Here is a 23,599-nt window from a genome sequence, read left to right as displayed (position 1 = left end):
GCGTGTGGCTGCATCACTCGCTAAATATAAAAATGGGAAAAGTCTATCACACTCATTCCATGAATAACACAAAGGCCTTGATTTGTTCCTCCACGTGATGAGCATGCGTTAGGTCCAAATTTAACGTGGCTGTCTGGCTGCGGTATGTGTGTGTTTTTCCAAAAAGAGAACATTTCCAAGCACTTACTCAGCCCTAATGAGAATGTCTAATGCACAGTGCAGGTTGAAGAGGGACCAGAACAGAGACCAAAAGGCAAGATCTGCTCCACTGGAGGCTCTTGGTAAGTACTGCTGACTATTGAATGGAAGGAAAAAATGAAGGGCTGGGTTACGGCCCTATTTTGCTGAGTGACCTTAGGTCAATCACTCTACCTCTCTGAGCCCTAGCTTCCTCACACATAGGTTGGGAGTAACTTTTCCTACCCTCTTGCATCTGGCAGAGCTGTGCTAAAGGTAAAAAGGGGGAAATAACGTAAGAACGGCTTCAGGAGTGAAAAGCACTAGGGGGATGTCAGCCGTAGCTATTATCTGATCTCTTCTTGAGCCAGTTAGACCCTGCACATTCTGCACACTGCATTTTTTTCTATCTACTGTGCAAAGCCATTCATTACAGCTTTTCTAATACATCGTTAATGTGAGTCTACATACACTTTAGACTACCATTCAGGCGATTTCTGTCCTAGCATCCTTTTCTGAGAAGGCAGCAGCCTCAGAGTGTTCCAGGTTCTGGGGCCAATGGACAACAGATCTCTCTGTGTCCATAACTTCACCTCTAACATGGAAGTGACGTGCCTGACTTCTTGGTGAGAATGCAATGAAATCATGTCCACGAATGTGCCTGGTGCAGTGCTTCACACACGGTGGAGAGTCAAAAAATTCTTGCATTGAGAGCAGAGTGTAGAGGACATAGTCCAGTTTTTGTAGCCAGATACACACAGGTTCAAACGCCCAAGAGCAGCTCCACGTCTTCCTAGCGATGTGACCTTGGGTAAGGTTCTCTACCCCTCTGACTCAGTATTCACAGCTATGAAGTGAGGGTAATGGAGGGGGCTTTGGTGTGTGACAGCCCCGGCTATGCCCAGTCCAGCTCCAGGGACCACCATGCACGGTCTACACTGCAGAGGGTGTTAAAGAGAGTTAAAGCACCTGACACATCAAGGGTACTTGGGGAAGGGCAACCCCATTCCGATTCTGTCTGTTCAGTCATTCTTGGAACGGCCGGCTGTGGAGCGCTGAACCTGAGCCCTCGGCAAAGCAGGTCAAGCACGTGACAGATGTTAAACAGCTATTCCCAGAGAGGTCGGCCAAAAGGCCAAGGAGTTGGAGACCCTTTATTTTCTCCTCTGAAGCACAATTAGTTTGTCACAGCTGACAGATGATGGATGAGTATGCATCAGTCCAAGTGACACCATGGGATCCATCTGACCTTCTGTTTATCATTCTAACCTCTCGCACTTGGCCAGCTACTTCCCTCCACCTGCTGGCCATCCCCTGCCTCCCGCCACGGTCTCTCCACTCGCCCTTCCCTTTACCCACCCCCCAAAGCCCCCACTGCATGCCCACTCACTCACCATCACAGAAATGTGGAGGATGTGCATCTGTTCCTCTACAATCTCTGAGGGCTCCTGGAGGGTGGGGGCGGTGGCCCGGGCCAGCTGCCCGGAGCTGCTCATGGAGACGTGGAAGTACAAGGTGCCGTTCTCCAGCCACTGCTGTCTCCAGTGCACCAGCGAGATGTCCGCTGCCGTGCCTGACATCTCTGCAAGACAAGACCCAAGGTGCTGGGTGAGCGGCAGGCCTGGCCTCGGCGCGCCGGGGAGGAGAGGGACCACATGTATTCAGGAGCTCTGAAGGCACCTACCTGTACCAGGATGCCTCTCCCCACATGGAATCTCTGAGCCAGAGATCATCACTTCCATTTAAAGATAAGTCAACTGTAGCCAACGTTACCCCCAAGCAACAGAGTGGCAGAGGCAGGATTTGAACCCAGGTCTGCCTGGTGCCCTTTTGATACCAGCATGCATGATAAGGTAATTCATTCTACTCCAACAGTGGAGGCAAACTAAGCAAGAGGTGAATGTGCTTACGTTCTTCTGAGGCCACAGAACTATAAGAAGGTGAAGGAAGGACATCTCTGAAGAGTGGGAGTTCAGAGTGTGAACTCTTCAGAAGCTGAGTTGGAAATGCTCATGGCAGAAATGCAGAACCTCAGAGCTGGGAAGGCCCAAAAGAACATCTGGCCCGGCTGAGGTGCCTCAGGGTCATCCTTTAAGGGAAAGGAGCTTGGTAAGTGGGTTGTTCTGAGCCATTTCTCCTGCTTCAGTCAGAGCCACTCCATTTTTTCCCTCATATTGTACATACTGTACTCTCAAGCAAGGAAGTTCTGGCACAAAAGTTTCCATGGCTTAAAAATACTTGAAAACCCTCTTTCCTACTTCAATGTTCTCATATAACCAATGGGAAGTTAGAACTTTCTAGTCAATGGTAAGGTCATCTGACTTGAACTTCCTAACTCTTGCCTCTATGCTGTTTTTCCCTCTGAAAATACTTTAAAAATAATAAGTATCACTTTAATACTACTTCCAGTCAATGTAATTGTACCAATATAGCTTCTTATTAAGAAGGGTGAGAGCATACAGTACAAAAAGCATCCTTGCAGTGGGATCATACAATCTTTTCCTAGTGCTGTCTGCTAAAGGGATGTGTCCCTGAAAATATTTTGAAGGACAAGGCCTATCAGTGTGTCCTGTGAATAAAGGGGAAGGGTGATGGGGTTGGTGAATTATCAAATCTTTCCTCAAGTGAGAGTTACTGTAGGAAACAGAGGCAATCAATCCATCAATAGACAAGTAGCCTTAATAGTGTCTGACGCTTGGACCTCTGGACGAAGCTATAGAGCTCACCTAGAGACAGTATTTCTACAGTCCCCAAAGACCTCATGTACATGCACACAGACATGAGCTTGAGGGGGACTGATGAGGAAGACGAGTTAGAACTTCTTATCTAGTCAGCTCACCCCATGCCCACGGCAGCCCCCATCACACCTGGTGACACTGAAGAAAAGAGTCACCTTGAGATGAGATGATGATATTTGCTCATCAAATTCTACTGAATTATTCTTATATGGTCCATTCCCAGTAGTCTCTAACTCCTTCAATTTCACAATCAAAAGTCCTTAGGGAGGCTTCCCTGGTGGCGCAGTGGTTTAGAATCCACCTGCCAATGCAGGGGACATGGGTTCGAGCCCTGGTCTGGGAGGATCCCACATGCCGTGGAGCAACTGGGCCCATGAGCCACAACTACTGAACCTGCGCGTCTGGAGCCTGTGCTCCGCAACGGGAGAGGCCACAACAGTGAGAGGCCCGCGTACCGCGATGAAGAGCGGCCCCCGCTTGCTGCAACTAGAGAAAGCCCGAGTGCAGCAACGAAGACCCAACGCAGCCAAAAATAAATAAATAAATAAATAAATAATTTTTTTTTAAAGTTACTCATGTTCTTTAAAAAAAAAAAAAAAAAGTCCTTAGGGGAAGAGCATCTGGCACTTAATAAGTGCTATAAAAAGTTAGCTATTAACATTTATTATCATTATTATTATTAATAGGGTCAGGATGTAATTCACCCTTCAGATGCTCTTGAGACATCCTTGACTGTCTGCTTTCTCTCCCACTCTTCATCCAGTCCATCAGGAAATCCTTCAAAAGGCATCCGAAATGCAACCCTTCTCAGCTCCTCTACTGCAAGCCACCTGGGCCAAGACACCCTCCTCTATTGCCTGGCTTCCTGCAAGGGCTCCTTAACTCGACTCTCTTCTTCCACCCTTGCCTCTTCTGTCTATGCTCAACCAGAAGCCAGAAGAATCCGGCCACAGCATAAGTCTGCTCACGTCACCACTCTGCTCTAAACCAACAGCCTCCCACCTCATCCCAAGGCAAAGCAAAGTGGCTGGAATATAGTAAGTTATTAGTCCAAGTGAACACCTGCTTGGGCTTCCCTTGCTGCAACAAGAGTGGAGCAGGGCTGGAGACCACCTCAGGAGTACATCGGCTCCTAGAACTCAGGCCCCAAAGGGCCCCCAGAGCACACTGTGTGGCCCCGAGGAGGAGACTGGCTGGGAGCCTGGTCTATGAAGCACGTCTCTCCCAGGCACCTTCTCTCCCCAACCTCCCAGCCTCAGCATCGGAGGATGTGGCAGAAGCTTCTCTGGCAGCCGGCCAGCGGGGCCAAGGCAACGTGAAGACATTATGGTGAATGGCCTTGCTCAGTGCCTTGCTCATTTCTCTCTCTGTGCATCAAAGCCAGAACCAGATGTCCAGGGAACCGAGCGCTGGGATTTGCCTCTGGAAATTGTTGTCTCATTAAGCAGCTCAAGAAGGAGGATCTGTGTGCTGTCAGCTAGGCAGGCGCTTACTGTGCTAAGAGTCCCTGAAAATGGCACCGGCAGAGAGCCTCAAGGCAGGCCACATCTGGTTGACACAGCCCGGTACAGAAGCAGGCAGAGGAAGCGGAGGAATCCTTCCTGAAATCTGCACCCCTTACTTCTGGAATTCTCCCCACCTGTGCCTGCAACCCCACCACGTTAGAGGAGCTTGCCACCATCCCCGTGTTCAGATTAGAAAACAGAGGGTCACGCAGGGTTAGTCACTTGCTTAAGGTCGGTCACTGGTGAACTGGTACCCAGCTGGACCCAGTGGATTTCCAGTCTATGTAATTTCTACTATGCCAGTTGCTCTTATAACATCTTTTCCTTGACTAAATTAGCCCATGAACCACTCTTTGTTTGCTACAGCGATGAGTGCACAGTCAGCAGACAGTAAACGTTAAATGATAATAACAGTGTGTGAAACACAGTAAATATTGAATCATAAGAACAGCTCTGGCCTTACTCTATTACAAAGAGGAAAAAACCAAAAAACAAAAACTATTGCTGGGAGGGGAGAAGGGGCATGAAACCTCAGAGGGACAAACTGCCTCAGAGGAAGCAGAAGGTCTTGGTCATTTGTTCTCTCATTCATTCATTTATTCCTGTGTTTCTTTGTTTAGACACTCAACACACCTTACTGAGGACTTACTCCATAGCAGCTGGCTTAGTAGCTTGGAGTCTGGAGTGAAATGAGACATAGCTTTGCCTTCGGGAAGCTCACAGTCCTTTAACAGCAGAAATTCTACCCCTGCCCCGTGTCACTGTCCACACATGTGCACACTTTCCATTTAGTGTGACCCAGGACACCGTGCAGTATCCTGATCCACCTCTCACATCATGTGCTCATCGCATGCCCCAGCTCTACAGGAATTACAACTACTCCTCACACAGGCCAGGCTTCCTCTTGTCTCAACACATACACACTTTCTCTCCAGTGTCTCTGGAACTCTCCACCCAAAGCTTGCAAGCTGGCTTCTTCTCAGCCTTTGTCTCTCAGTCCAACTGACACCTACTCAGAGAGGCCACGCCACTCTTACGTAAAGTACTCCTCTCCAAAACTATAATTCGAAAAGATCCATGCACCCCTATGTTCATAGCAGCACTCTTTACAATAGCCAAGACATGGAAGAAATCTAAATGCCCATTGATAGATGAATGGATAAAGAAGATGTGGTACATATCCACAAAGGAATATTACTTAGCCATCAAAAGAAGGAAACAATGCCATTTGCAGCAACATGGATGGACATAGTGATTATTATACTAAGTGAAGTAAGCCAAAGACAAATATCATACAGCATTGCTTATATATGGAATCTAAAATTTTTAAAAGATACAAATTAACTTACAAACAGAAATAGATCCATAGATATAGAAAACAAACTGTGGTTACCAAAGGGGAAGAGGGGGAGGGATAAATTAGGAGTTTGGCATTAACATATACACACGACTATATATAAAACAGATAATCAACAAGGACCTACTGCATAGCATAGGGAAATATACTCAATGTTTTGTAATAACCTATAAGGGAAAAGAATCTGAAAAATATATATAAAACTGAATCACTGTGCTGTAGATGTGAAATGAACATGACATTGTAAATCAACTATACTTCAATAAAAAAAGATTAAAAATAATAAAGTACTTCTCTCCATATACATGCACTCTCTATTGTACCGCCTTTACAAACACTTTCTATGGAACTTATCACTATTTGAATTTTACTTCATGTATTTTCCTGAACATGCCTTTAATACCTGTCTCTCCAGGATGGCAGGGACCCCGTGTGTCTTATTCCTGCCACATTTCAAGTACTTTGGCACATATAAGTGATCAATTAAAAAAAAAAAACTGAATTGCTGAATGATGAATACACACACACATATATACTCATACACACATGTGTTTATACATATCCATAATAAGATATGAAAGCAGTGTTGAGTTTCATTAGGGAAATAAAGAAAAAGTAAAGGTCCATTGGGAACTCGAAGGTGGGACAGGACTTTCCTAGCTTTGAGACCAAGAACCACTCGCAAAACGTGGTAACGTGAGTGTTGCAGAGGACGGGCATCTTGTTAGCCCTCTGAGGAGAGGAGGAGGCAGAGAGATGGGCTGGGTGGCTGGGTATCTCAGGGCAGTGAAGCCACACACATAAGAAGGAGGGCAGTAGAATGTCAGGGGGGCGGAATACAGTCCAGACACAGAGTTAAGAGCTTTGGATGTCTGGCAACAGAGTATACTTTTTTCAGCATGCAGTAGGGAATCAGCGGGTAGACTTGCTCCGAGAGCCTGTCCTGGGTCCACTAAAAACAGGTCAAAGAAACAGTAGTATAACCAAGGCTAGGTTCTTGAAATTCCCTGATGATTGATTTTCCAATTGCATTTTCCCTCTCCTCTTCCCCTAGCCCCTGCATATAAACATTTCATTGAAGTCTTCAAGTCATATTACAATCAAACTTAAAGCAAAAGGGGGACTAAACGCATTTGGTTGGCAACAAAGATGATTCCCATAAAGGCAGATTATGCTGACGTGAATGAATATAAAATGAAACAGCAGATATTAAAGTGGGAGAATTGGTGCACCATGCCTTCCGGCGGTAGACTGACTCCAATGCCTGCCTCCCTCTCACCCCGAAGAGCTTAGTTTTATATTGGAATCGTAAAGAAACCCAGGGATTGCCTCTTCACCTTTCACTGTTCTCCCCACGTGGGCTGCAACTCGTGAAATATTCAATAGGCTCAAATCCCCTCCACCACCCGCTAAAGCCAAGCAAGAGGATCAGCCTTCATCAGTGATTCTGGGAAGACCTCCACCCTGCCTCAGCAGCCACGGATGCCTTTCAGCCTCCTGGAAAAGAAATAAAAAATCCCAAAGGCGTGTTGTGGTTTTAATTGGCTTGTTCTCCCTAATCTATGGCACTCATTGTATTTTTATTTAATTCCTGAAGGTCATTATGAAAATAAGCAGCTCTTCTGATCACCAGCCATCTTGGTAACGTCCCCCAAGTGGCTAACTAACTCGTCTTCAGATTCCACAGCACCAGCTGACCCTCCTGCAGATTATTCACGTTTAGGCCAGAGAGCGCTTCTGATGAGTTTGCAAATGGTCTTTGCCTTGCCATGAGGGGGAAAGCAGACGTTCTGAGAGATGAACTCACTGCCTAGGTAGAAGGAGCTGGGAAAGGTAGTGACATTCACTTCACGTACCCCTGACATTAGCTGTTCCAGCCTCCATGGGCGGTCACCTCTATGCAGTAAGTCATGAGGAGTGGGCTTGGGAAATCGATCTCAAATACACACCCTTCCTTATCATCTCTACAATATCAATATCTACATTGTTATCTGTAAGTGGTTACCTTACTGCAAACCTTTACCATCTCTCTTGTGGACTGCTTTCAAATGGCTCTGTGCCAGTCAGTGTCTCATCAGAAAAGAGAAGACACACTCAGTAAGGTGACTGAGAAGTGCTTAATAATGGGACCATTTACAAAGGCTTTGGAAGTGTCTTAGGGTTCTCAGAGACACAGAAGTGATAGAATATATATAGATATATAGAAAGAGACTTATTATGAGGGGCTCACTCTCATGATTATGGAGGCTAATAAGTCCCACAGTCTGCCATCTTCAAGCTGCAGGCCCAGGAGAGCCAGTGGTGTGGTTCCAGTCCAAACCCAAAGGGCTGAGAACCAGGGGAGCCAATGGTGTAAGTCCCCGTCTGAGCCAAAGGCCTGAGAACCAAGAGGACTAATGGCAGGGGGCAGGAACAGATGGATGTCCTGGCTCAGGCAGAGAGCAAATCTCCCCTTCCTCCACCTTTCGGTTCTATTCAGGGCCTAGAGGGATTGGATGATGCCCACCTGCACTGACAAAGGCCTTTATCCTTTACTTAGTCTACCCATTCAAATGCTAATCTCTTCCAGACACACCCTCACAGACAAGCTCAGAAGTAATGTTTTGCCAGCTCTCTGGAAATCCCTTAGCCCAGTCAAGTTGACATATGAAATTGATCATCACAGGCAGGGTTACGGCCAACCAATGATGAAGCACCTCAAAGCTGGCAACAGCAAGGACCTGTCACCATCCTAGGCCTGAAGGGGCAAAGGAAGGGAGGGTTCTATCACCCTGAAAGAGCCACAGCTGTAGGAAAGGGCTGCTCGACAGCTGCTGTGGCTTTCAGGTAGTATTGAATTCAGGGATGAGGCGGCTGGAAGAAGGACCTCAGTCCTTGCCTCCTTTGAAGAAAGAATTTAGCAAAGAGATCAAGACTGTGAAATAGATAAAGCATTTATTAGAAGCAGTGGGCATGTGGAAGAGCACACAGGTGAACTCAGAGTGAGTTGCCCCGGGCAACTAAGGTCGCTTACGGGGGAGGCAGTCTTCCAGGTGGTCTCTGGCCAATCATCTTGCTCGTGCCCATATTTGGCCTGACTCAGGGTCCTTCCTCGTGGGTGTGCGCATCTCCCAGCCAAGATGGATTCCAACGCAAAGGTTTCTGGGAGGTTGGCAGGACATATTAAGGGCTGATGTCGCCTCGCTCCTTGGGCTCCCCCCTAGACTGAGGACACTCTCTGCACATGTGTCAGGCTGGGAAATACCCCTTGACCACAAGAATGAGGAAACTGTGGTCTCTTTGAACCCACCCAATTAGAGCCCAATGCACCTGCTAGTATCTTATCTCAAAGTGTCAGCAGGAGACTGGCTGCTCAGCCTGGGGCCCACCTATCTCCTACCTCAGTATAATCCAGCAGAATAACCTAACTCTGACAAGGCATGACCAAGCATGGAGGTGATGGGGTAATAAATGCTTCAACCTCACCCTCCTTGGACCTGCTAATCTCTTGCAGGTGCCTAACATGGGCAAACCCCATACAAACACCCAAGGGTGCTCCAGTGAAGCAAATCATACGGGTCAGCCTCCCAAGGCACAAGGCAGGGGGGAAAAGCATGGAGAGTGGATCTCAAGGGGCAAATGGAGACTACCGAGTAGCCCCAACTCTTATCCTTGCCCCCAGGCTTCCTTCCTTCCAGCCATCCTTCAAAGGGCTACCACGATTACATGTCTAACTTATAAATATGCTCATGTCACTCCTTTGCTGAAAACCTTTCAATGGCTCTTGATTCCCCTTAGGATAAAACCTAATTTCACGGGCTTCCCTGGTGGCGCAGCGGTTGAGAGTCCGCCTGCCGATGCAGGGGACACGGGTTCGTGCCCCGGTCTGGGAAGATCCCACATGCCGCAGAGTGGCTAGGCCCGTGAGCCATGGCTGCTGGGCCTGCGCGTCCAGAGCCTGTGCTCCGCAACGGGAGAGGCCACAGCAGTGAGAAGCCCACGTAATGCAAAAAAAAAAAAAAAAAAAAAAACAACCAAAACCTAATTTCACCAAGCTGGCACCTGCATTTCTCCCCTGCCTTACTTTATTTCACTCCTTTCTTTGCACTTATATGTTAAATCTGATCAAATACTTATGTAATCTTCCATACACACTGTCCTGTTTCTTACTTCAACATCTTTGAAGAAACACCTTTCCTACCAAACCCCACCCCTCACTCTGGAAGACTTCCTTGACCCCATATGACCCCCTCTTTATGCTTCCATTAAGAGGAAATACCGCCTGCTGCATAACATTATAGACTGGAGACCAACTGCTGGATTTTGAACCCCAGTTCCCTTGTGTTCAAGTTGTATGTCTTTGGACAAGCTTTTTGGCTTCTTCATGCTTCAGTTTCCCCATCTATCAAATGAGAATAATATTAACAGCACCTGCTTAGTAGGGTTGTTGTGAGAATTAAATGAGATAATACAAACAAATTAGCTTTTAACATTAATCTTGATCCTCAGTGAGCATTCCACAGTTCCATTTGTTACATATTACTTCATATACACATGTGATAGCATCTTATTGTAAAATGGTATTTATCTATGTTAAAATGGTCTGTTTATACAGCTGACCTCTCTCACTGGGCTCTAGTGCAGGGATACATCAGAGCCATCTGTGTGCCCTCATGCCTGACATGGTAGCCGAATACAGAGAAGAAGGTTCCATAAATCTTTAGTGAGTTGAACTGAGCTGTCCTCATATATGAATTCAGATGGGCATCCCCAGAAGACAGAGAAAGGAGATGGCAACTCAGGATGCTAATGACGGCTTGATGCCCATATAACTACTCTACAGAAATTTATTCAACAACTGGCTCAAGTTTAAGTACCCTGAAGAACGCAAATGAAGAGAAAGACAGAACTTTAACTTTTAAGCAGGTTGCATTCTCATGGAGCAGCAAAGGAAGTTTATATAGAAAATACACGGTCCTATGATTCTGTTTAGAGATAAGGATATGCATATACAGCTGGGAAGAAAAACACTGGAACATCAAGAATGGGGGGATCAGGGCCTCCCTGGTGGCGCAAGTGGTTGAGAGTCCGCCTGCCGATGCAGGGGATACGGGTTCGTGCCCCGGTCTGGGAGGATCCCATATGCCGCGGGGCGGCTGGGCCCGTGAGCCATGGCCGCTGAGCCTGCGCGTCCGGAGCCTGTGCTCCGCAATGGGGGAGGCCGCAACAGTGAGAGGCCCGCATACCGCAAAAAAAAAAAAAAAAAAAGAATGGGGGGATCAGAGGTGATTTTAATCATGTTATGATTCATTTTTCTCTACATTTTCTACACTGAATATATATTACCTCTGTAGCAGATGCAAATATGTGCTCACCTTAAAATTCACTTAGTCAACCAACCTTTTCTGAGATCTGGCATAAAGAAACTCTATCCTCAGGAGCTCAGTCCAAGGAACGGAAAAAAATCATGCCATAAGTAGCTATAAATCAAAACAGGAAGTTTAGAGCAGAGGAGAGAACATCTGGCTGAATCTAGAAAGTATTCAGAGAGGAGTCTTAAAGGATGGACAAAATTTCAACAGGTACCCATGTAGTAAAGGATATTTCGGATGGAGGAGTGGCACAAAGACAAGAAGGCAGGAAGGTTGCACGTGTGCAGAGGAGTGAAGTGGGAGGATGCCAGAAGAAAATACGGAAGCTCATCATTGCAGAGGGAACACAGAGAGACTGATACAGCATTTTGTAGAGAGGAAAGTAAAAAGGGGGTTACCATGCTATACCTATGGACAATCTGCTAGCAGAATAAAAAGTGTGAGGTCCAACTTGGGATTCCCTCATGCAATCAGAGCAAGTCCTAGTTCAGAGGCTAATGAATCTCTTCAAATGCTATAAATGAAAAGGAAAGGATGGATGGATGGATGGATGGATGGACTGACAGACGGATAGATGAATGGACAGACAAAAATGGATAGATGAATGGACAGATGGATGTATGGTTGGATATATGGATGGATGGGTGGGTGGATGGATGGACAGACGGACAGATGGATGTATGGATGGATGGATGGATGGATGGATATATTCCTATGTTTCTGACTTCATCAATAATCACACAGCCTGGGTTAGTGAAAGAAACACTGAATTTGGAGTTGGAAGCCTAGGTTTGTGTGATACCACTGCACGAACTGGACAGTTTACCTGAGGACAAATCCCAAAGCTTCTATGATTTTCTTTCTTTCTTTGTAAAGTGTGTGTGGATGGCGGTGGGGGGGGGGTCATGATCTGTCCTACTTACATCACATCTAATGTAGAACTGAGAGAAAATAAGGTCATACCTAGCAATGTGCTTAGAAATCTGCAAAGTCCCATGGCTAGTCCTGAAAGCAAATACAATCATGATTCCCGTCATTCAACAATGTACCTTACCATAAATATTTATTGACTGTCTAAAATGTTCCAGGCACAGTGTGAGGTTTTGTGGATAGATTGGAGAAAAAGATGCATTTCATTGCTGCCTTCACAGACCTTCCATTCTAGTCTGAATTTTCCTCGGTTCCCACTAAGCAACAGCAGCACCATTTCCTCTTGCTTCCATTCATTCATTCATTCATTCATCCACTTATTCATTCATTCATTCATGGCAGAGAATTGTGTCTGTCTAGGTAATTGCTATCCTCAGTGCTTAGCATACAGCAGGTGTTCAATAAATACTTGTTGAATAAACATACCACTTGATGCACATTTTATAAGTTTCCTGTCCTCAAGTAAATCATAATCTAGGAGAGCAGAAAAGGGAAATCAACAGAGACCATCATCTGGTGCCATAAGAGAGTATGCACAGGATGTCACAAGAACATGCAAGAGAGTTGAGTTAATGCTCCTCGTTCATCAAAGGTTTGGATGAGGCCATCAGGCAGAGTTTATAAGCTGGACATTTTATAGGTCGAGATCTTGATGTCTGGTGAGGTTAAATGCCTGCATGATGGCATCACGGTGGTGCTAGGTTTAGGAGGCCCCCTGGGGAGGTCAGGGACAGAAGGTGGAGAGATGGCAGGTACAGTGACACAGCCAGGCCCTGCAGCAGCAATGGGAAGAGAAAGTCCCAGGAGAACCCAGACCCCCTCCTTCCCAGCCCCGATCTATCAGCGTTCACCTCTGCCTTTGCCTCCAATCTGCCCATTCCCACCTCCTTTAGGAAATGCATCTTTTACACAAAACTGTTTTCCCTAGCCAAATGGTGGAGATAAATAATATAGTTATGCCTGGTTAAATAAGGGAGGGGAGGAGAAGAATTAAGAGATATTGGCGAGAGGGCAGACAGCAGAAGCAAGAAGAACTACAATCCTGTAGCCTGTGGAACAAAAACCACATTCACAGAAAGATAGACAAGATGAAAAGGCAGAGGGCTATGTACCAGATGAAGAAAGAAGATAAAACCCCAGAAAAACGACTAAATGAAACGGAGATAGGCAATCTTCCAGAAAGAGAATTGAGAAAAATGTTAGTGAAGATGATCCAGGACTTTGGAAAAACAATGGAGGCAAAGATCAAGTAGATACAAGAAATGTTTAACAAAGATCTAGAAGAATTAAAGAACAAACAGAGATGAACAATACAATAACTGAAATGAAAAATACACTAGAAGGAATCAATAGCAGAATAACTGAGGCAGAAGAACGGATAAGTGACCTGGAAGACAGAATGGTGGGATTCACTGCTGTGGAACAGAATAAAGAAAAAAGAATGAAAAGAAATGAAGACAGCCTAAGAGACCTCTGGGACAACATTAAACCCAATGGCATTCGTGTTATAGGGGTCCCAAAAGGAGAAGAGACAGAGAAATGACCCGAGAAAATATTCGAACAGATTACACTTGAAAAATTCCCTAAGATGGGAAAGGAAATAGCCACAGAAGTCCAGGAATCGCAGAGAGTCCCATAGAGGATAAACCCAAGGAGAAACATGATGAGACACATAGCAATCAATATAGAAAAAATTAAAGACAAAGAAAATTATTGAAAGCAGCAAGGGAAAAAAGACAAATAATATACAAGGGAACTCCCATAAGCTTAACAGCTGATTTCTCAGCAGAAACTCTACAAGCCAGAAGGGAGTGGCATGAAATACTTAAAGTGATGAAAGGGAAGAACCTACAACCAAGATTACTCTACCCTGCAAGGATCTCATTCAGATTCAATGGAGAAATCAAAAGCTTTACAGACAAGTAAAAGCTAAGGGAATTCAGCACCACCAAACCAGCTCTACAACAAATGCTAAAGGAACTTCTCTAAGTGGGAAACACAAGAGAAGAAAAGGACCTACAAAAACAAAACCAAGATAATTAACAAAATGGTCATAGGAACATACATATCGATAATTACCTAAAACGTGAATGGATTAAATGCTCCAACCAAAAGACACAGGCTTGCTGAATGGATACAAAAACAAGACCCATATATATGCTGTCTACAAGAGACCCACTTCAGACCTAGGGACACAAACAGACTGAAAGTGACGAAATGGAAAAAGATATTCCATGCAAATGGAAATCAAAAGAAAGCTGGAATAGCAAAACTCACATCAGATACAATAGACTTTAAAATAAAGAATGTTACAAGAGACAAGGAAGGACACTACATAATGGTCAAGGGATCAATCCAAAAAGAAGATATAATAATTATAAATATTTATGCACCCAACATAGGAGTACCTCAATACATAAGGCAACTGCTAACAGCTATAAAAGAGGAAATTGACAGTAACACAATAATAGGGGAGGACTTTAATACCTCACTTACACCAATGGACAGATCATCCAAACAGAAAATTAATAAGGAAACACAAGCTTTAAATGACACAATAGACCAGATAGATTTAATTGATATTTATAGGGCATTCCATCCCAAAAGAGCAGATTATACTTTCTTCTCAAGTATGCATGGAACATTCTCCAGGATAGATCATATCATGGGTCACAAAATAAACCTCAGTAAGCTTAAGAAAACTGATATCATATCAAGCATCTTTTCTGACCACAACGCTATGAGATTAGAAATTAATTACAGGGAAAAAAATGTAAAACACACAAACACATGGAGGCTAAACAATACATTACTAAATAACCAAGAAATCACTGAAGAAATCAAAGAGGAAATCAAAAAATACCTAGAGACAAATAACGATGAAAACACGACGATCCAAAACCTATGGGATGCAGCAAAAGCAGTTCTAAGAGGGAAGTTTACTATACAAGCTTACCTCAAGAAACAAGAAAAATCTCAAATAAACAATCTAACGTTACAGATAAGGAACTAGAGAAAGAAGAACAAACAAAACCCAAAGTTAGCAGAAGGAAAGGAATCATCAATGTCAGAGCAGAAATAAATGAAATAGAAATAAAGAAAACAATAGCAAAGATCAATAAAACTAAAAGGTGGTTCTTTGAGAAGATAAAGAAAATTGATAAAGCTTAGCCAGAATGATCAAGGAAACGAGGGAGAGGACTCAAGTCATTAAAATTAGAAAGAGAAAAGGAGAAGTTACAACAGACACCACAGAAATACAAAGCATTCTAAGAGACTACTACATGCAACTCTATGCCAGTAAAATGGACAACCTGGAAGAAATGGACAAATTCTTAGAAAGGTATAACCTTCCAAGACTGAACCAGGAAGAAATAGAAAATATGAACAGACCAATCACAAGTAATGAAATTGAAAATGTGATTTAAAATCTTCCAACAAACAAAAGTCCAGGACCAGATGGCTTCACAGGCAAATTCTATCAAACATTTAGAGAAGAGCTAAAACCCATCCTTCTCAAACTCTTCCAAAAAATTGCAGAGGAAGGAACACTCCCAAACTCATTCTTGAGGCCACCATCACCCTGATACCAAAACCAGAAAAAGATACTACAAAAAATGAAAATTACACACCAATATCACTGATGAATATACATGCAAAAATCCTCAACAAAATACTAGTGAACAGAATCCAACAACACATTAAAAGGATCACACACCATGATCAAGTGGTATTTATCCCAGGGATGCAAGGATTCTTCAATATATGCAAATCAATGTGATACACCATATTAACAAATTGAAGAATAAAAAACATATGATCACCTCAATAGATGCAGAAAAAGCTTTTGACAAAATTCAACACCCATTTATGATAAAAACTCTCAAGAAAGTGGGCAGAGAGGGAACCTACTTCAACATAATAAAGGCCATATATGACAAACCCACAGCAAACATCATTCTCAATGGTGAAAAACTGAAATCATTTCCTCTAAGATCAGGAAGAAGACAAGGATGTCCTCTCTCACCACTATTATTCAACATAGTTTTGGGAGTCCTAGCCACGACAATCAGAGAAGAAAAAGAAATAAAAGGAATACAGATTGGAAAAGAAGAAGTAAAACTGTGACTGTTTGCAGATTACATGCTGCTATACTTGGAGAATCGTAAAGACGCCAGCAGAAATCTACTAGAGCTAATCAATAAATTTGGTAAAGTTGCAGGATACAAAATTAATGCATAGAAATCTCTTGCATTCCTATACACTAATGATGAAAAATCTGAAAGAGAAATTATGGAAACCCCATTTACCATTGCAAGAAGAAGAATAAAATACCTAGGAATAAACCTACCTAGAGAGACAAAAGACCTGGATGCAGAAAACTATTAGACACTGATGAAAGAAATTAATATACCAACAGACGGAGAGATATACCATGTTCTCGGATTGGAAGAATGAATACTGTGAAAATGACTATACTACCCAAAGCAATCTCCAGATTCAATGCAATCTCTATCAAATTACCAATGGTAATTTTTACAGAACTACAACAAAAAATCTTAAAATTTGTATGGAGACACAAAAGACCCCAAATAGTCAAAGCAGTCTTGATGGAAAAAAACGGAGCTGGAGGGGGCTTCCCTGGTGGCGCAGTGGTTGAGAGTCCGCCTGCCGCTGCAGGGGACACGGGTTCGTGCCCCGGTCCGGGAAGATCCCACATGCCGCGGAGCGGCTGGGCCCGTGAGCCATGGCCGCTGAGCCTGCGCGTCCGGAGCCTGGGCTCCGCAACGGGAGAGGCCACAAGAGTGAGAGGCCCGAGTACCGCAAAAAAAAAAAAAAAAAAAAAAAAAAACGGAGCTGGAGGAATCAGACTCTCTGACTTCAGACTATACTACAAAACTACGGTAGTCAAGACAATATGGTACTGGCACAAAAACAGAAATATAGATCAATGGAGCAGGATAGAAAGCCGAGAGATAAACCCACGCACCCATGGTCAACTAATCTATGATAAAGGAGGCAAGGAAATACAATGGAGAAAAGACAGTCTCTTCAATAAGTGGTGCTGGGAAAACTGGACAGCTACATGTAAAGGAACAAAATTGGAACACTCCCTAACACCATACACAAAAATAAACTCAAAATGGATTAGAGACCTAAATGTAAGACCGGGCACTATAAAACTCTTGAGGAAAACGTAGGAAGAACACTCTTTGACATAAATCACAGCAAGATCTTTTTTGATCCACCTCCTAGAGTAATGGAACTGAAAACAAAAATAAACAAATGGGACCTAATGAAACTTAAAAGCTGTTGCACAGCAAAGGAATCCATAAACAAGATGAAAAGACACCCCTCAGAATGGGAGAAAACATTTGCAAATGAATCAACGGATAAAGGATTAATCTCCAAAATATATAAATGGCTCATGCAGCTCAATATTTAAAAAACAAACAACCCAATCCAAAAATGGGCAGAAGACCTAAAGAGACATTTCTCCAAAGAAGACATACAGATGGCCAAGAGACACATGAAAAGCTGCTCAACATCACTAATTGTTAGGGAAATGCAAATCAAAACTAAAATGAGGTATCACCTCACACCAGTTAGAATGGACATCATCAGAAAATCTACAAACAACAAATGCTGCAGAGGGTGTGGAGAAAAGGGAACCCTCTTTCACTGTTGGTGGGAATGTAAATTGATACAGCCACTATGGAGAACAGTATGGAGGTTCCTTAAAAAACTAAAAAAAAGAATTACCATATGACCCAGCAATCCCATTACATATATATCCAGAGAAAACCGTAATTCAAAAAGACACATGCACCCCAATGTTCATTGCAGCACTATTTACAATAGCCAGGAGATGGAAGCAACCTAAATACTCATTGACAGATGAATGGATAAAGAAGATGTGGTACATATATACAATGGAATATTACTCAGCCATAAAAAGGAACGAAATTGGGTCATTTGCAGTGACGTGGATGCATCTAGAGACTGTCATACAGAGTGAAGTAAGTCAGAAAGAGAAAAACAAATATTGTATATTAACGCATATATGTGGAACCTAGAAAATGGTACAGATGAACTTCTTTGCAGAGCAGAAATTGAGACACAGAAGTAGAGAAAAGACGTATGGACACCAAGGGTGGAAAGCGGCGGGGGGGCGGGGGTGGTGGTGTGATGAATTGGGCGATTGGGATTGACACGTATACAGTGATGTGTATAAAATTGATGACTAAGAAGGACCTGCTGTATAAAAAAATGAAATTAAATTTAAAAAAAGATATTGGCAAGAGAGAAGAACATATCATTTCAGATTAGATTTGAAACAGATGGAGGGTTGATGGAATGCTTCTCATTACCCCTAGCTATTCTCTCCTGAACCGTTTTCCTCCCTCCTTGTTGCATTTCTTTGCCTGTTTTTCTTTTTTTTTTTTTTTTTTTTTTTTTCTTTTTGCGGTATGCGGGCCTCTCACTGTCGTGGCCTCTCCCGTTGCGGAGCACAGGCTCCGGACGCGCAGGCCCAGCGGCCATGGCTCACGGGCCCAGCCTCTCCACGGCATATGGGATCCTCCCAGATCGGGGCACGAACCCGTATCCCCTGCATCGGCAGGCGGACTCTCAACCACTGCGCCACCAGGGAGGCCCGCCTGTTTTTCTTTGTCATTTAGCTTTCGTTATGCACCCTTGGTTTCTTTGTGGGTTTGCTGTTTCTTTTCTTTTCTTTTTTTCCTTTTTTTAAAAAAAAAATTACATCCAAACAGTCAATGAGTTTTTCTCCCCGCCCCTCTCCACCATTCCACAAACTGATGCAGAAGGAAGACACGGTCTTTCACCAGTGCCTACTTGTGTGCCAGGCACTATGCTCGGAGCTTTCATTCACTGCCTTGGTAGCCCTCATGAGAAACCCACATGGATACAGTAGGTAGAAGAATGCCCATTTTTCACCTGAGATATCTGAGGCCCCAAAGGGTGACTGGACTTTCCCAAGATCTTCCATCTAAGTAAGTGGCAGAGTATGAATTCAAGCTCTGGTTTCCTGATTCCAGATCCAATGTTTTCTGGATTACGGCTGAGAAAAGGAGTAAATAGACTGAGGGTTCAAGTCCACACTGCAGGTGTGATAAAAGTACCCAGGCAGGCATCCACCTGGGTGAGTCAGATGCTCTGTCTATACATCCCTTCTTATAAAGTCATTTGCCAGGGTTAAGTGGTGTGCCCTTTTTTTTTTTAAAGTTGCAAATCTCCCCTGGGAGAGAAGAATAGGAAGCATTCTGTCTTACAGTGAGTGAAGTTTTAGGACCACTTTGCTCCTTCCTATATTTCACTGGGTGACCTTTCACAAATTAAGTTCATCTCTCTAAGCTTCACCTCATGAAAGCAATGCCTTGTGATCTTGTGAGAATTAAGGGAGATAAAGTGTTTGGAGGAGTCAGCACAGCATTTAGCGTATGCACATTCCCTGTCAGTTGTCTGCCTTCTCTTCACTCTTTTTCTAACTCGCCACTGGCAAGACAAGAACAATCAGGTTGTTTTGAGAGCAGTGGAGGATGACACGGTATCAAATATAGAGAAAAAGGAGGCAGAGGTCACAGAGATAAAACTTCCCATTTCACTTGGAAAGTCTTCAAGACCCTTCTCTCTGGTTCCCAGTGCCCTCTACCCTTTTTAAGTCACTCGTATTGGCTCTGACCTGGAATCATGGAAAATCACAACAGGAAAAGAGTGCAAAGGTATGGTGATCAATGATCTAATCTGCCACTGTACTGACTGGGAACATGAGGACCAGAGAGAGATAGCAATTTGCCCAAAGACACACAGCTTCATAATCCAGTGCCATTCACGGATTACAGGGGTGCCAGAAACAAGGATTTACCACAGGGGTGGGGTAAGGGGGAGGAGACACGGATGTACAGGGACCAGGACAGAGGTGAGATGTGGAACCTCTCTGATGCCTAAAAGGGATTTTGCAGCAATGGGGGAGTGTGTAGAATTCCCTCATAACTCCAAGTCTCCCTCAGCCCCTCCTGAAGATGCTACCAGGAAGGCCCCTTATGTCTGTTGCTGAGTCTGACTTGTCAACCTCCAGCACCTTCACCTCAGCCCACAGGGTTCCACGTGTGAGTGTCACATGCTTGGATTGCGACCTGACAGGTCACAAAATGTGGTGAGTCAGGACAGCATGGCACCGTGCAGTGCTGTGGGTGCTGAGACAGGAAAAATGACACCTTAAAACCCAGCAATGAGCAGATGAAGAGAGTGAACACATGTGCCACTGACTACCAGCTATTTGTAGCAAGGGGTGAGGGGCTGGACCAGGAGGAATACCTTCACATGATGGATTCATTCCAGGGCCATACTCTGGACTAAGCCCATTGCCTCTGTGCTCCAAGCCACAGCCCACAGGCCCCAAGCACAGCCCTACCTCCCAATCTTGGTTCATGCTGCCTCTTTCCTGGGACGCTCTAATCTCTTCTTCTGCACACAGACATTACCTACCCTGCAAAACCCAGCTGAACTGACCCCTCTGAAGAGCCCTCCCCCAAATGCCCTCTCCCTCCTCTGAGCTCTGAACTCCTCTGCCAGGTTTCTACTCCCTCTCGTGATTCACCAACCTCACCTGTCCATGATTCTCATTTCCTTTGCTAGATCATGAGATCCTTTTGAGCCAAGAATCCCTGTTATCTTCTCTGACTCCCTCATGGTAGCTCAGCATTTTTTTCAATAACAGCTGCTTGATAAATACAGGCTGATACAAGATTAAAATAGAGGTCCAAGAGGGTGAGACTCCCTGGTCCAATTTACAGATGCTAACGTTAAGGCACAGTGGGTGCCAAAGGTACTTAGAGAGATGGAGACCCAGAAGTAGAAGGAACCAGGTGAAGTCTCTTAGCCTAAGAGCATATGGGTCCACCTGTCCCCCACCCTCGCCCCATCACACTCTATAGCCTCTGCAGCATCTATCAAAACAGGACCAACCTGGATCCTATGGCATTTGAAGGTCAAATCATGACAAGTGACCCTCCTGTGCCTTGTCTGTGTCTCCAGTTGTGTCACTCCCCCCCCGTCTCCATTCCTTTGGAAGCATACCTCCATGCTCTTGTTCACACTGTTCTCTCTCCCTAGGCTGTTCTTCTCACTGTTTTCTGCTTTGCCTCATCTTCAGAATTCAGCTGTAAGTAAACGAAACCACCAACAAGTCTTCTCCTCCTTACCTCCACACCAGTGAAATGTGACAGTGCACATCTCCACTCCTCCCATCAAGAGACGAGTCTATTTCTTTCCCCTTTGAATCAGAGTCGGCTACGTGACTTTCTCTGGCCAAAGGGGCAACACCAAAAATGACACAAGCTTGAAAAGTGTTTGTGAACCAGGGTCTTGCTTTCTCCTGCTGCTCTTGAAAGCTCTGAAACTTCCATGGCAAGAAGCCCAGGCTAGCCTGCTGAAGGATGAGAAACATGGCCCATTTGCCCATAGCACCCCAGACGAAGCCTGCTGCTAACCACCAGACACGCAAGAGAATCCATCCCGGATCATCCAGCTCCCAGCAGAACTGCCAGCTGACCCCAAGAACATGAGAGAGCCCGGAGGATATCTTCCAATACCAGCAGAAGAAGTGCCCACCTCGGCTCAGCCTAAACTACCAGTCCACAAAATGATGAGCTTAAAAACTGCTCTAAGCACTAAGTTTCGGGGGTGATTGTTGCACAGCAATAGCTAACCGGAAGAACAACTCAGACGTCTCCTCCTTCATGAAGCCTCTCTCCCTCCAGAGCTGCGTTGGGGCCCCTGCTCTCTGCTTCCTTTCACTGCTGTGCTTATCACATTGTATTGTAATTATTAATTTAGTTATTTCACAGTTCACCTACCCTCTGCTCCCCAAGTCTCCCAGCTTCTTTAAGAAGGCTTAGACTCCCTTACTGCCTTCTCTCTCCCTAAAACCTAGCTCAGAATAGGTGCTCAGTGGGCATGTGTAGAACAGAACAAATGGATTCTGAAAACTTCCCAGAGTTCGGGATCCTACTGTATCCCCCCAGCCTCTCTTCCTCCTAATCAAAATCTCCGTGGCCCTGATTTGAAAGAGTGAGTAGGTATTGACTGGCTCTGACTGCATAGCTTCGGGAGCATAATCTGCCTCTATATTCCTTAAATAAGCCCCGTGCCTGTTCGGTGTGTTCATAGCAGCCTTGATTGTAATTCAGCCTTTACGCCATTACTCTTATTTATAACGCGGCAGAGCGCAGAGCACAGAGCCCCGGGCCATCCGCAGAATGATCACAGGACCCTTTTGACTTGCAATTCCACACCATTCAGTCCAATTTAAACCTGCTACAGATGGTGCCCTGTGGCAGGAAAGGGAGGATAAGAGGATGCTAGGCTGGGGCTGGGGCAGGTGAAAGGATCCTCTTGATTTTCTGACTACATCAGAGCAGGAGAAAAAGGCTCAGGATGTCCAGTATCCTTCTGGACCAGGCCAGTGAGGCCTTAATGATGGCAAATCATGGACTTTTCTGACAGGCTCAGGCCCAAGGACTCCTGTGACCGTTGCTGGACACCTTTTTATTTGATTTAAGTTCCAGGCTCCCCGGTAAGTGGACAGAATGTGGTTCCCATATTGCCAGGCTAGCAGTCGGGAAAGACGAATTCCACTCTCATCTTGCCTCTGTGACCCTAGGTGAGACCTCAGCCTCCTCATCTGTCAAATGGGAGGACTGATCCCTCCCCCCGACACCTTCACGAGAAGACTGGAATAAGTAAAGGGAGAAATTCATGAGAAGATACTTTGACTAAAATGTTGTCTGTGCCAAATTCATAGTTATGGTTAATACTATTCAACCTGATGGAAGATGTCTGGAAAACTGAAACCCAGAGGCTCAATGAGAAAGGCCACAATTCCTTCCCCTGTGTTAATACCCCAGCTCCCTGGCTCTGACCGCTCCCTATTTATCAGCTTCCCTAATACAGCACAGGGGCAGGGCTTGGTCTCTGAAACCAGCCACCTGGGTTCTCACCCCTGCCACTCTCTTGATTTGTTGAGTAACCTTGCAGAAGTCACCTAACTTCCCAAGGTCTCATTTTCCTCATAAACTGGGGGGAATAATGTCATAATAATCACCGGAGTGTGAGTTGCAGGAAGGCACAGACTGTACTGTCTTCTTCATCCCTGCGTCCCAGTGCCTAGAACAGCACCTGCTATAACGTAGCCACTTACCCTGAAAGAATGGGATGATTGACACTTATTAAGTGCTTACGATGTGCTAAAGCTCTGTTCCTAGCTGTTTGCATGTTTCATCTCATGTCATCCTCCCAACATCGCTGTGGCTTACAAATCATAATAAATCCACATGTGTGCAGCGCTGAGATCATGTGTCAGCACAAGACCTGGCCCCAGCACTTGCTCAATGAGGTCTGTAACAGAGCGTGCTGCTTCTCCCACCACCTCTTCCGGGCTACCCAGATTCACTGTTTTTATGCCAGTTAATGTGGAGTTCGGGGATTGCGTGCTCTGAGGCTCTGGGGCTTGTCTTTGAT

The 23,599-nt window shown here is 44.8% G+C and overlaps 1 protein-coding gene across 4 annotated transcripts in view; it reads right to left on the bottom strand.

Annotated features, from left to right (window-relative positions):
* The window catches only part of ASTN2 (astrotactin 2), a 927,905-nt gene that overhangs the window by 777,389 nt on the left and 126,917 nt on the right, over positions 1-23,599 (bottom strand). For all 4 annotated transcript variants that reach the window (XM_060101146.1, XM_060101145.1, XM_060101147.1 and 1 more), the window contains exon 2: positions 1,572-1,759. In XM_060101146.1, the coding sequence (XP_059957129.1) occupies positions 1,572-1,759 (188 nt within the window). The remainder of the gene's footprint in view (positions 1-1,571; positions 1,760-23,599) is intronic.

The sequence above is a fragment of the Mesoplodon densirostris genome, chromosome 6, assembly GCF_025265405.1.
Source record: "Mesoplodon densirostris isolate mMesDen1 chromosome 6, mMesDen1 primary haplotype, whole genome shotgun sequence".
NCBI lineage: Eukaryota > Metazoa > Chordata > Mammalia > Artiodactyla > Ziphiidae > Mesoplodon > Mesoplodon densirostris.
The sequence above is the reverse complement of the archived record's forward strand: the minus strand, read 5'-3'. Positions and strand labels throughout refer to the sequence as shown.